The sequence below is a fragment of the Parambassis ranga genome, chromosome 5, assembly GCF_900634625.1.
Source record: "Parambassis ranga chromosome 5, fParRan2.1, whole genome shotgun sequence".
Taxonomy (NCBI): domain Eukaryota; kingdom Metazoa; phylum Chordata; class Actinopteri; family Ambassidae; genus Parambassis; species Parambassis ranga.
In genome coordinates, this window is record NC_041026.1 from 30,093,552 (window position 1) to 30,108,467 (window position 14,916).

A 14,916-nucleotide genomic window follows, 5' to 3' on the forward strand; every position below is an offset into this window, starting at 1 on the left:
AGGAACGCAACAACTAGCTCAAGGTGTTGACTTTGCCCCCAACTTGTCTCTCTGTTTCAAGGGGAGAAAACACACACACCAAACCACAGAAATAACCAACAATCTCACTCCAATGGAGCATCTGGGGCATAGACAAAGAGAGATCCAGTCCCACCTTGCAGCTTACAGGAAAGGCCCTGCTGCCAACATCTTGGTGCAGATACCACAGCACAGGTCTAATGGAATCCATGTGCATAGACGGTTCAGAGCTGTTTTGGTGCCAAAATAGGGATGTACACAGTATAAGCTCTCAATGTTATGGCTGGTGCATATAAGAAACAATGAACAATGAACCTAACGTCCTTTATGACTAACAATTATCTTGCTGGATGTACTCTTTATATTAGGAGAAATCCTGAGAAATGTCCTAGACTCTTCTTTATGAATACAGCTTCAGATATCATGCTTTTTTGTGTCTTGTTTCTGTGTGATTTAGCTTCAGGAAGAATCCTTTCCTCTTTACTGCTCATCTCCAGATGGCAGAGAGCTGCATCATGCTGCTGACTATACACACACACACACACACACAGTTGTGTGACAACACGACAATAAGCCTGCTCTAATCAGCAGACAGGGCAGGGAGCGGCTGATGAATTCCACATGGTTATCAGATTGATTCCTGCTCTCAGTATCACAGAAGATACTGACAGATGGTGGCAGTAATATTCCCCACAGGCTATTGTGCTCTGTGATTATAGGTACAGGCTTTACTGACATTGTCACAAATCAGCTTTAAAAACACAAAAACAAAACAAAATCTTACAGTATCATATAATAACTAATAACTAATAATATAACTATAATAAATAAGTGTATTTTATGTGACTTTCATTTTCACCAGGATGTCAGCATACACAGCAAAAAGTCCAGTGTTGAATTGACTCCCACAGAGTTGATTTCAACACTTTTCCAGGGTTTATATGGCTCCACACTTTCTGGAGTTAAATTAACACTTTCAAAATAGTTAAACATTCAACACTCTGTCAGAGTTAATTCTTTAACTCCAACAGTAGAGTTACATTAACACCTTGAGATTTGACAAATAACACTGGTCAGAGTTAATTTTTACTATTTGTATAGTGTTGATTTCACTCCTGAAATTGGCAATCTATTAACACTGGAACAGTGTTAAAAGTATATATAAATATATAAAATAATAATAATGAATTGAAACAAATATTCTTATAAATAACATTTATTTCTCCCTTTGCAGTCATGTACACAACTGAATTAAAACATTGTGAATGAAGGAATAATATATAAAGATTCATCTAAAACACAGTATGAGCTTTGTATATCAAATGGTTTATAAAACTTAAGCTCAGACATTTTTAATAAGCACCTTTCCTCACTTCGTAATACTCTGAATGCATGATGATATTCATCAAAATTCTCTGTGAATAGCTTGTTTGTTAGAAAAAAAATGTGATCTTCAACCAACAGTACATCAATTATTTGACAAAAGACTGGCATATCTTCTTCTAATGCACTGCATATGGCAAGTCCAGCTCTATATTCTACACCATCGATTTTAACCCAACTCGTTGAGAAAACTTCTGTGGATGACAAGATCATGTGAAACACTTCATTGTTGACTGGTACTTTCTCATCTCTGAGGGAAAAAGATTTTATTGGCCCATACTCAGTTTTTTTGAGAGTGAATGTTTCCCAGTAATATGCAATGGTCATCTGATGCTTCTTAGCAAGTGATTTAGTTATGTTTTTGAAATTTTTAAAAGAGTCTTTAAACACTTTATGTTTGGCTTCAAACCTCATAGACCACATATGTAATAAGGGGCCAATTTTCCTTATACAAGATGGGTAATGGATCATAAAATGATGTTTAGGTATCAAATTTTTGTGTGGATACAACTGTTTAAACAGCTTGTGATGGTCAACAATCAAGTGCTTTAAATATATTGTCATGCCATGAGTGAGGGTAGGTGAAAACACAATGTTCATTATTTGAAGTAACAACAGAAACAAATTCCAGTTTTCGTTTCCTGCAGGAATAATATCTATGATTTGACTGTTACTACCAAAATGCTTTCACGTTTTAAGCCATTCTAAGCATCTGACCAAACTTACCAATCCTTTGGTATCCAGGAATCTCGGGAAGGTGGAGAGGATATTATCACTTCTGCCTGGGTCATTAACAAGCTTCTGGCGGTAATGAAAGGTCTCTCTCATCTTCTGGAAAATCAGAGACTTGTCTGTGGTGTGGTTGAGCAAAGATATAGCTTCTTGACAAGCACTACCATCAAGTTGCCTTTCAACATTAACAGTCCTTTGGAAATTTGGGCCTCTTGGAGAAATGTCAGTAGAGGTATTTGGTGACATTGCATATCCTCGACGAATCTTCCTTTGCACTGTTTTCAGACGCCAAGAAATGTATCCTGTGTTGCTTGCAGCATCATAGAAGTGTTCCTGAAATGCAAAAAAACACTGTCAAGAATCACATCAAAGTGTCATGCAAACACTAATGATTATTACATAGCCTTTGTTGGAATATGGATCCCTGAGGGAGGGGAACAGCATCACTATCCCTTTGGCATAATCTTCTCTGACTGCTTTAGTGGGGAGGTGCCTGAAAGGATATATTAAATTAGTAAACTAAGTTTATACAATGGCCATGCAATTATGTGGCACAAATAAAAGATTATTAACACACACATACCCATGATTATCAATCATGTGAGCCACTAGAATGTTGACCATTTGTCTTCTTGTGGCATCTGTTAGGGTTTCTGTTGTTTGGTACTCCTGCAGTACCTCTTCACCACCAGACTTGCTTCTAAGCACATCCTCAATCAACTAACATTAAATTGCAAAACAATGTGATAAATAGCTTTTCTAGAACCAAGAGTTGAAAACCAGGACGTGATAAGAATCAGAATTAGAATGAAGCCTTGTTATCACCTGCTTAGCGGACATTGAACGTAAATCCTCAATTCTCAATTTCTTCCTAGGGACCTCATCCATGATTATAGTTGATCCACTTGAACTGAAGCTCAAGTCAGATGCAGAAGACCTGGAGCAATCAGAGAATTCTAAAAGGAACATAAAAAAAATATGTTACCGTTTTTTTTCTTATAGGGTGTAGAGTGCTTTATCATAGTTAACTTAATATCTCACCATCATTTGAGAAAACTGTCAGCACCACATTGCCTTGTCCAAGAAGGTCACTGAAAATTTCAGCATCAACTTCTGTCCCTGTTGCATCCTTGAATGTAAGTTGTACATCAGGCGGAAGGCAAAATCTCTCAATGACTGCAAATAATCATAAGTTGAACAGAGAATGACTGTTAATCTTAAAAACGTTTATCCATAACCATATAATCATGACAGACCTAGCTCAGTTTCTCAAAATCAATTCCCTCATACACCCAAATTTGAAAATGAATGATTTAAAAATGTATATTATGTGTATATACAAAAACGTTTATCAGTTTATGCCCATTTATGAAATTTATGAGGCGTGACGAGTAATCAGTCTGCATGACTCGCGGTACAGCTGTCTCCTTCCCTGCGAGCAGCAGGCGTCTGCAGCAGCAGACTCCGCACGGGCAGACGGGCACCGACAAAATGTACGCGCACCGCTAGCGGGTCTGAGAGGAGGAAGAGATACTGGCACCTGACATACTCTCCTTACCCCTTTCTCCTCTCAGACCACAATTCGATTTTTTTGAAGCCAAACGAAAAAAAAAGAAAAAGAAAAAGTACATACCCTTTTCACTGAATTGTCCAAAGTTGAAGTGTCCTTCAACTTCATTCAGCTTCACATATTTTTTTTCTTCGCAGTACTTGACCTGCACCAGCATTTTACCTTGACTCTAATGTAGTTAACAAAAGACACGTGTTGGTCAAACAGGCTGACACATGTTCGGACCGTTTTTAGCGGTCCCTGTCATGTTCTACAGTTCTTCTGCTAAAAAATAATGTAACCATTAGCTCCAGTCTCAAACATTTTATGGAGTAAAAATATATATAAACCTTTGTTCTTTATCGTCTTGACTTAACATCAATTTGACTAAGCGTCAATTAGCTAGCAAGGCGAGCTAGCTAGCTAGCTAGCTGGCTTGCCTTGCTAGCTTTCACTACTAGCTCACCTGGACAAATTGTCTTTCAGTCAACAAACAAGGCTTACTACACGCTCCACATACATCGCGCTGCACGTACTACAGTTCGCAGCATCAATTTGTACCTATGTTAAAATGTAATTACACTTACCTATTAGAACGGCACCAGAACAGCAAAATGGAGTGGACTTGAGAATTTTGAGAAGAACGGAGAGAGGTACTGGGGCGGAGGCGGAGTTTAATTGTATCTCTGCAGAGTTGAGTTAACACTAATGTGATCAACTCTATCAAATAACTCCACAACTGGACACCATTTAACTCTGAATGTGTTGAAATTACACTTTTGGAGTTAAAATGAACTCCTAAATGTTTAACCCTGAAATTCTAACTCTCCAATTTTTGCTGTGTAGTTTAAAAGAGAGATTAACTCTCCAAAAATAATGATGATTGATTTAAATTTAACATTGTCAGTGAAACAGGATTTTGTGCTGAGTGGTTCATTAGCATTGCTGTTAGCCACAATGCTAGCGTTTTTTAAATGGTGCCTTAACCAGGTTTAGTTCTGAGAACAAAAGAACATGTTTCATACTTGACTTTATTTTCCAAAAACATATGCATGTATTAAGAAGTGCAAAGGCAGCACTTGGATTTGCACAGAACATATGCCAATACTCAGTAATGTGTGTTACATAACACATGTTAATAGGACTGCTGTGCCTTCATGAAGGTAGCAGTGGGGGTAGTCACTGCAGCATGGATAATGATGATTCCTCATAGTGTTCCTGGTTTTATCTTTTAGTCAGATTGAAATGTTTTCAACAAGGGCATTGTTGTCTTTGTTTAGTAGACAGTCGATGAAAGTGCCAATAATTATTAGGATTCTGTCATGAATTATATCTTCTGCTGACTTTTGTCATTTTGTGTCTTTTTTTTCTCAGAATTCTGACTTTTTTTGCTCTCAGTGGCTCTAATCCTCTTCCATATAATATAATTCACTAGGCTATATTTATTTATTAAGGCCCGAGCACCGAGTGGTGTGAAGGCCCTATTGTAATTGCAATGTTTATTATTAGGGCCCGAGCACCGAGTGGTGCGAAGGCCCTATTGTATTTGCTGGTATTATTATTATTTGTCCACCCAAACAAACGCATTTTTCACCCCTTTGTCATGCATGAAAAACTCACCAAACTTTGCACACTCATCAGGGGTGGTGAAAAATGTGATATTTTGTGGTCACTGGAAATGGGTGGGGCAAAATGGCTCTACAGCGCCCCCTTGAAATTTTCAAAACCTCCCTCACATTTGGCTTAGCTTGGAATAGCTGCACGAAAATTGGTACACACGTTTATCATACCGAGATGCACCAAAAAGTCTCTTGACACCATGACCTTAAAGGTAGGGTAGGAGATTTTGAAAACTCAGTGAGAGTCAGCCAGATTTTGAAAGTAAACACACACCCCTTTCTCTCGGAGCTTACCCCGAAGCCACGCCTCCCAACCAGTCTGTGACTTCGGCCATCATGCATCAGCCAACTATACGCGCAGGGGCACCTCGTAGGATTGGCTGAAGTTTTTAGCGTTTTATAGCTTCCACAGATGATTAATAGGGGTGGGCGATACTGAAGATTTCAGTATCGATCCGATACCAAGTAAATGCAGGGCCAGTATCGCCGATACCAATACCGATACCGATACTTTTACTTTGAAATTTCATGATCATAAATAATTATTTTTTTGCCTTCTTTTTTGCCTTTAAATAGATTATCGTGATTAGCAGAATAATAATACACAAGAAACATTTTTTAAGTAAATCAAGCTGCAAACAAAAGTGCAGAACTGTATAAGTTTGAAATTTTAACTTCACAATCATGTCAGCAATGCTCCTTGTGACAGCCATGGCTCTTTGTGAATCATGTAGGTGAAACAGCATGACTAAGATACTTTTATAAAAGTCTAACACCTACCTGCATGGAGCCTAAATATGAAGAGTAAAGATCCTTCAACAGTTATCACCAAAGCATAATTATATTAATCATACTGAAATACATATCATTATATAAACTTATATAATTACATTATTAGATATATTTTGGAATTTGAGAAAAACAAGATTTATTTCAGCTGGTGATATGATGACTGTTCAGTCATTCTGCTAAAATTGCATGTCTTATCACAGCACTCAGAAAGACACCATTAATTCATGCTGCAGATTACTCAATCTAAACCTTCACTTTTTTAAATCCTGGATATTCATAAGTGTTTTGCAGTAAAGCCTTTGTCAGTGACCTCTGTCTCTGGTTCATGTTTGGGGATCTGCCTCTTCCTCCTCCCTCTGTTTACTCTGCAGCTCGAGGTCTTTGGGCTCTGCTGCTTTATGTTAGTGTAAATGAGTTGTGTTTCCACAGTGGCAGGTCGCTTTCCTGCACACCTCACAAGTAGCAGTTTCTTCTTCTCGTCTGTCGCTGTGAAATAACTCCAAACAGTGCTCCTCTTCCTCTCTGCCATCTCCATGATGCTAGCTGTACTTTACAGCCAATCAGGAGCTCCGTCTGCTCCGGCAGAGTGGAGAAGGAGGGGGAGGGGCGGGGTGCCTGCGCACTGAGCAGAGTGAGAGAGGAGCGCTGTTTGCACCGCGAGTAAATACGAGTAAAGTTGCTGAAGGTACAGAAGAGAAACTTCCACAGAAATATCGATCTCATCACGCTAGTATTGGGTAATTACTGATGCTAACGTTGGTATCGATACTATCGATAGTTAGATCGATTCGCCCACCCCTGATGATTAATATTCTTCGTTTTAAAGCGAAACTGCCGAACTAATTGGTTGCTATCGGATTGTAAAGAGAAGTTACACTAATTTAACAAAAAGTGCACCAGAATTAAATCTCCTACCCTACCTTTAACCCAACAGGAAGTCCACCATCTTGGTTGGAAAATGGCGATTTTGGCGATTTACACCATTGGTATGGGGACGAACTCCTCCTAGGGATTTCGCCCGAATGACTTGATATTCAGGGGATGTGACCTAAAGGACCTGCTGATCAAAATTTATCAAAAGCTTTTCTCTAATTTAAAGGGCGCGGCCTCTGTGGGTTGCTAAAATCTGGCGACGATTCAAGTTCGAATGGCTCTCACGCCCGCATACTTGCTCCAAACGGCTTCAAACTTCCTGCACATGGTCAGAGCCCCGCCCTGAACGTCTATATGTGATCATGATCTGTGTCGCTAATGGCGCTCCCTTGTGGTGGAGACAGGAAGTGCCATGTTCTACACTGACATGCACTTATCTCTCACTGTTTAATCCTTACCCGTCATTACACAGCCAAATGAGGGTCACAGACTTGAAGTCCCACAGAGACACCTGTGTGGTTTCGACTGTCAAACCCTTGCCACGAAACATCAACTGCTTATAACTTCGCCATACATCGTTCTAACGTCCTCCAATTTTTTTTCATGTCATAACAGTCCGTCCCCGGACACGTCTGCATGCACATGAGTCACCTGCACAGCACCACCTACAGGAAACCAGAAGTAACTGCTTCTTGACAATTTTCATGTATGAATCAAATGTTTTTGGAGGTTTGAAGCACAGACAGGTCTCCACTATTCTCATGGTGTCTGAGTCCCCCCAGTGGACACATAGGGTACTAAAACTGGTATAACTCCACCACGGATGCTCCTAAAATCCTCAAATTTTTTACATGTGATACAGACCCGACCCCGACCATGTATGGATATCTGTGGACAGAGCCACCTACTGTAAACAGGCGGTTACTGCATACTAACTATTTTACATATATTGACAGATTTGTTGCACTGACATTTCTCTGCTTCCGTCTTTTCCACCGCTGGCAAAATCTCCGCAGCTCGGCGTGATGGGGAGGGGGCGGTCGTGCAGAGTGCGAGGGCCCGATCATCGCTGCTTGCAGCTTTAATTATTTATTGTTTGTGTTTGTCTGTGTTTCTGCAGTTGGACAATCCAGACGAACAGGCCGCTCAGATCAGAAGAGAGCTAGATGGAAGACTGCAAATGGCGGACCAGATTGCTCGGGTAAGGGACAAGAGAGGGTTGGAAAGATAGAGAAAAAAAACTTTAAGATTTCAACATACGGTAGTCTCTTCCCATAATGTAAAATTGTCTTGAAGTTTTGAATTACTTATTTCCTGCACAGTGACACAAATTGTTCTTTGTTTTATAATAAGAGGCACACATTTCAAACTAATGCATTTCAGTGGGTTTGAGTCTGCATGTTAATTCTCCAGACAACCTACAACCTTACCCTGTTTTTTAATGCCTTATATTAACCAGTTTAATGCTGAACCCCAACCACAAAATGAAAGAGATGGTTGCAACATAAAACACTTCACCAAAATAGCAATGGGGCCACAGGGTGGATGTTAGCAGAACTCCTGGGAGTTAGAGCCATCCGCAGCCCTGCCTGCCTCCTAACTTTTGCAATGGTATGGGTGATTTGTGTATACATACATTAAAAAAAGAATCAAGCATGTAAAGGGATGAGACTACGTGTCATGAGCCTGAGTTTTGATCCCTGTCATGTCATTATATTGTTTATTTTGTTATTTAGTTTTCAGTGTTTTTCCTCTTCCTCTTGGCTCCTCCTCAGTCCTTCCCTCTCTCCTTCCTCTTCCTCTCTCTCCCTCCTGTCATCTTCTTTCTTCTCTTCTCCTCTTGTCTTTCTCTGGTCTTCCTTAGTCCTTCCCTCTCTCCTTCTGTTCCTCCTCCCTGATTACCTGCTCCTCCCTAATTGTGTTCACCTGTGTCGTCTCCCCTATTTTAAGCCCTGTGCTTTCCCTTTGTCTTTGTCAGTTCTTCCCATGTGAATCCCTTGTGATTACCTACCGTCCACTGTCTTGTCGTCCTCCTCTTCCTTCCGTGTTTTCCTGTCCTTCTCAGGTTTGGTTTGTGTTTTGATCTTTTCTTTGGGTTTTGGTACTTTGATTTTTGCATTTTCTGGCTCTGTTTTCAGTAGCCCTCCTTAAGTTCACCTGCTCCTCTGGACTGGTTTTGTTGTTTTAGCTTTAAATAAAGCTCCCTTGTTGAACATTATTTTTGTCTGCGTCTTGGTCCTATTAAAACCCTACACCTCACATAACACTATGTTGTCAATTGTTTAGCCCTTTTCTTTGTTAAAGATATAAACAGTAATGTATATTTACACAGCACCTATCCAAATTTGCACTTACACAGTGCTTTACAATCCAGATGCTAAAGAGACAACAGTAAAAATGCACACACACTTCCAGAGATTTTTCATTGGTTCATTCTCACTGATTTACTGTCTGCCTCTGCTTTGGCCAGCATGGTGGAAGGTTCCCAAGGTTTGTCTCCAGAGAGATGGAAGCCATGTACATTGAGGAGCTGCGATCCTCAGTCAACTTACTGATGGCCAACTTAGAGAGCATGCCAGTGTCCAAGGGAGGAGAATTCAAGCTGCAGAAGCTGAAACGAGGCCACAACACCTCCATCATGGACATGGGCCAGGAAGACGAGAACATACTGTCCAAGTCTGACGTGGTGCTGTCCTTCACCTTGGAGGTAGGTGTTGACCTGTGGTTAACCCTGTTGCCTCCATTATCTGATGTCCATGTTATGACTCTACATTAGTTTCTAGGTGTACTTGCTCTGTCAAAGTGACAGCTGGGATTGGCTGTAGTTGCCCAAACACCATGCAGAGGAAACATAGACTGTCAAGGTGGACCAGATGTGATTTACTTCCTTCTTACTCCATGTTGGTCCATTTTTCCCACAGTTCTCTCAGTTTTTTAGCATTACCCGGTACATGTTTATTTGGGTGCATTCAGTCAAATTTCCTTTAAACTGTACCAGAGTTTGGTGCACACTGTGGTTTGTATTTTGTATTGCAGCAAACTCATCTTTCAAATGAACTGACACAGACAAACTGCACCAGCGTTCATTTAAAAAACAAAAAACAAAAAAAAACCTGTAAGCGTGAACACAGCCTTACTGTGTAAGGTTGTTCTCTTGAATTTTTTGAGCTGCCTTGTACAGTAATACTCAGCTTGGTTTGTATCCTGGTTTTTGTTATTGAAGAATTTAAGCTCCCAGCATTTTAATCGACTTTTAGTGCTCTCTATGTGTGAATGGGAATCCTTTGTGTCATTTCTGTAAGAACTCACAATATATAATAAGTGACGTCATGCCAAATACCATTGGCCCTTGTCCCTCTCCACTTGCATCAGTTTTTAATTGCACAAATTGCTCCCTCTTCTTCTTCTCAGAGTTTCAGAATGATAAGTTGAAGCTGGTTGATTTCTGCTTCTCCAGTGTCTGTTACCACTAAAAGCCAGAGTTTCATGTAACACCTTTCTGCCCCCCTAAACGTATCAAAATTAAGGGATGCAGGATTAAAGGATGAAGCGTTTGGAGTAGCCTTGACTTTGAAATGGAGACAGAATATAACTGTGGACAAAGTTTTAGTGACGTCATTATTAGGTAAATAAAGAGCCATTTTAAAATCCCTGTGGGACACTTCAACTATGCTATGTTGGCAACATCAAAATAACTAAATTCACTAAACACTAAATTCCAAATACAGGCAAATGGGTAGAGTGGGAGTGGAGCTTAGGCAGGTGCCAGGCAGTGACAGGTGGGTGCCATATCACTGTGCAAACTTCCTGCTTCTGTGACTGCCCACCTGCCTCAGTTTTGTTTGTGTCTCACTGGTTTGTCCGTATTTGGAGTTTAGGCAGATTGTGACGCTGCCAAAATAGCAATGTACTGGGCCTCCCGGAGCTTCCTACAGGGACTCAAATTATCACTTCAAGCTCCAACCATTTTTTTTGCTGGAACCCACACATCGCGACTAAACAACCATGTCTTCAGAAAAAAAAAAAAGAACATAAATAATGATCATGCAAATTGTTAATACTTACATTTCTCAATTTTCTTTCTTTTGTTGTTGTTTCTGATGATACACTGGATCCAACCTGAACAGAGACCGGTCAACGCTTAAGCAATTACAACTAGTAGCCAATCATTTCATTCAGTTTACAGCAAACAAATTATTGGTTTTACAGTCCTTTAACCTACACAAGATAACAGGTTTTTCTTTTTGTACACTTTTATAGCACTACTGTATCATTAGTAGCTGTAAGTCTTTAAAAAAACTTTAAACAAATATGCTACTCTAGCTTTAATCACAGAATAATGAAGTGTGATGCTGTAACATTATACACTACATGCAGTCTTTGATCCAGCAGTGCAGTCCAACCTGGTTCTATAATTTAGAGCGTAAACTGCTAAAGTCCTCCAGTGTATATTTGAGGCTACCTCAAAGTCAGTTAATCCCCATAGACCTCCACAAAAAAACATGGGTACAGCTTAGTACAAAAAGGCAGATGTGGGTTCTGTAGATAATTTCCCCTTTGATAACATATCATGACATAAATAGTTCAAATTCTGCACAGCTAGGGGTGTCATCACTGTGACAGACGAGTCAATATTAATTCTCACACATTTTTCTCATGCATATTTAGGTAACATTATATTGTTTTAAAGCACAGCAGGTCTATTCCAGTCAAATGAAATGCACTGTATGCATCAGCTTGAAATTTCCAATTACAAAAAAAGTCTGTATTTTTGTGGACTGGCAGGCGCTTTGAACCTCACCTTAATTGGCTGACAGGCAGGTCCATGTCTGTGTGGTAAAGGAGAATACAATATACCTCTTTCCCACTCAGATGTTAAATTACCTGTCCAATACCTGTGTCCAGCCTCTGTGGGTAAGAGCAGCAGTGGAAACAGCCCTGCAGCAGCTGTATCTGTGCTTCTATCTCACAGAAAACAGACACTTCTCCATCTCCACATTGCGGGGGAGGTGGGAAAAATTCTATCTTTTGTACAATGGCTGTTTTCTTTAGCCTGGCAGCACCTGCCCACAATTTGCACTTTTCTAACTTGGATCTGGCAGGGATCACAACACATATAATCAAGAAAGGGCTATGAATAAAAGTGAACCTGCTTTGATGTTAGTAATCTTTGTACGACTCCTGTGCAGTCTGGGTTGATTGACTGACAGCTGTCATGCTGTGGCAAAAAGATCAGTAACCGGTTCAGACTGTACCAACTTAAGATGGGAGGGGTGGTGCATAGGGATCATTTTTCAGTTGCTGGAAATTGTAAAAATGACCATTGATATATGCTTCTTAAATATAATACTTAATCCTATTTAAATAGAGTTGTTCTTCATTTACGTGAAGGTATTTGCTGCCTATAGGCCTATTGTTCATAGCTTCCTTATATGATTGAAACCATATGTCATCATTGCAGAATAAGTTATTGCTGAATTTATTTTTCTGAGTTGCTAAACAAATGTTTCTTTTCTGCCTGTGTGTGTTAAAGGTGGTGATAATGGAGGTGCAGGGTTTGAAGTCTCTGGCGTCAAACAGGATTGTGTATTGCACCATGGAGGTGGAGGGGGGGCACAAACTACAAACTGACCAGGCTGAGGCGTCAAAACCCACGTATGTAACGCACGCACGCGCGCGCGCACACACCCACACACACACACACCTAACATCCCCTTTGCGGACCACTTTCAAAATTACTGTTCTTAACCAAAATTATAGAATGCAGTTTCAGATCCCCTCTTAGAGTTCTTGCAGTCCCCATCCTCCTAGGCTTATCCTATGACACATTCCATTTTGACAGATTGGTTAACTGTGTAGTCATTAGCCTTGAGCTAGTTCTATTCCTATCTGAATAATAGATATTTTAATTTAATTGCCCTTACTGTGTGGTGTCCCTTAGGGTTTCAGTACTCTCTTTTCTCTGTACATGCTTTCACTGTGTCATCTCTTCAGCCACATTCGAAAGGCATCTGCTGCTGTGCTGTTACTTTTCAGCAAAACTCAACAAGCTGAACCATCCATCCACCTTCCATGATTGTGAAAAACTTTCTCCACCTAAAACCAGATAACACTGAAATCCTCATAACCCTAACCCTGCACTGAATAGCTATCCATCGCTAGGGCTGCAACAAATGACTATTTCAATAGTCGACTAGTTGTCGACTTTGAACCCCTAATATGTCGTTGATTCATTTGCTTCTGTGCTGCCACTTCAATGTATAGAGTTGAAGATCTTGGGCCCTGACGAAGCCCTGGGTTCATGCTTTGCTTGCCCTATCCAAAAATATTCTGGACATTCATCCCTAACCATTGCTACTACATGCTTAAATCTGACATTTTTTCCTCTGCTTAGACAAAAACCACACCATAACATTTACAATTACATTATAGGTACTGTAGGCTTTTCCTGAAATGGCATAGGTTATCCTCAGGGCAGCACCCTTGAAGCTGGCCCTGTAGTTTCTTTTGTGTTATGTTTGGCTAGAGCAGTTCTTTGTTGATGTCTCAGCTGAGGGAATAGTGACTCTGTCATACATGGAAGCCCTGCCATCATTTCAATGACAGAATTCTTGCCAAACAAAATGGAAGGCCACATCTCTAGAACTTTGCACATCTTATTGCCTTCTGCTTTTTGAAATGCCTGCCTCAATGATTTCATGCAGTGTATTTAATCCGCTGCTCTTCTATCTACACAAACTGGAACTGGACTGGAAAATTGTGCTGTTGTTTTAAAGAAAACTAACTAACATCAGCAGGCTGAGCTTGAAGATGCTGCTCATAAACTGCAAGCTATTTTATTCACCACGGCCCTTGCTTACATCCCACCCCAGGCATGATTGACACACTGCAAATCCTACTCACAGAGCAGATTTGCTGCTTTAAAACAAAAACACTCTTTTAATAATCCTTTGAGATTTTAACACAGGAAGATGATGATCTATAAATCTATTGACAGCAGTGGGCTACTGCTGCACATTTTTTTAGGATGCTGGATGAAATGACCATTAATATTGCCATCAACTCCATCACTCAGGAAATTCTTTCTTACTATCATTTCACTATCTGTAAGTGGATGACAAAATTAAATGATATTTTATTTTATTTATATAGCACCTTTTAAAATCAACATTGTCTCTAGGTGCTTCACAGAGACCCAGACCCTGAACCCCCTTAAGAGCAACAGTGGCAAGAAAAACTCCCTTTTAACAGGAAAAAAACCTTGACCAGTACATGACTCATAAGGAGAACCTCCCTGCTGACAGTCAGCCAGGTGAAGGAGAAGAAGAGGTAGACAGGGTAGACAGAGAGGATGAAGGAGAAAGAGATATACATACAATAAACATTACACATCACAAGGACAAATATGACAGGTTGTTATAATAGAAATGCTGAGAAACTATGTATTGTATTTATATGTATTTTAGCTTATATGTTGTTCTTATCCTTATTTGTCTTTGTTTTTATGTTATAATCTTATGATGAATGTGGCAAATTATACAGGGGTTAACAGTCAATACTGGATTTGTCAGAGGGCCGGATGCTGTTCAGCATGTTGATCTGAACGGAGAGAGACCTGCAGAAAGATACAGAGAGAGAGAGAGAGAGAGAGAGGCAAAAAACTGAGGAAATCTGGACACAGTCTTCCCCATAGGCAGAAAGCAGCAGGTGATGCTGGAAGAAGTCACTTCTGGTATACAGACAGTAACCACCGGTACCCTTCAGGGACATGATCTTCCCCTACTGTTTTTCTCTTTTTTACTCCAATGACTGCAGGACCCAGATGTTAAAATCCACTCTGCAGTAATTGTCTAATCTATGAAGGTGACAAATCTGCATAGCTGTGCAGTATGATTACTCAATATGTCTTTATCCTGGTCTTACACTGATTTACTTTCACTGATGAACTTT

At 40.1% G+C, this 14,916-nt stretch overlaps 2 protein-coding genes across 3 annotated transcripts in view; one reads left to right on the forward strand and one right to left on the reverse strand.

Moving 5' to 3' along the window:
- Positions 1-14,916, forward strand: part of cadpsa (Ca2+-dependent activator protein for secretion a) — a 158,598-nt gene that overhangs the window by 56,646 nt on the left and 87,036 nt on the right. Inside the window, exons 4-6 of the mRNA XM_028406129.1 lie at positions 8,087-8,167; positions 9,437-9,673; positions 12,500-12,621. Coding sequence (XP_028261930.1) covers positions 8,087-8,167; positions 9,437-9,673; positions 12,500-12,621 — 440 coding nt within the window. The remainder of the gene's footprint in view (positions 1-8,086; positions 8,168-9,436; positions 9,674-12,499; positions 12,622-14,916) is intronic.
- Positions 1,219-4,519, reverse strand: LOC114436055 (uncharacterized). 2 transcript variants are annotated; one of them, XM_028406127.1, is made up of 5 exons: positions 4,270-4,519; positions 3,767-3,872; positions 3,175-3,309; positions 2,959-3,089; positions 1,219-2,466 (listed from the first exon to the last, which is right to left on the reverse strand). In XM_028406127.1, exons 2-5 carry the CDS (start codon positions 3,858-3,860, stop codon positions 2,089-2,091), a joined length of 738 nt encoding a protein of 245 aa, XP_028261928.1. In that variant the 5' UTR covers positions 3,861-3,872; positions 4,270-4,519; the 3' UTR covers positions 1,219-2,088. The 2 variants fall into 2 exon arrangements, with proteins under 2 accessions (XP_028261928.1, XP_028261929.1); XM_028406128.1 differs by lacking the exon at positions 4,270-4,519 and having other exon boundaries at positions 3,767-4,191.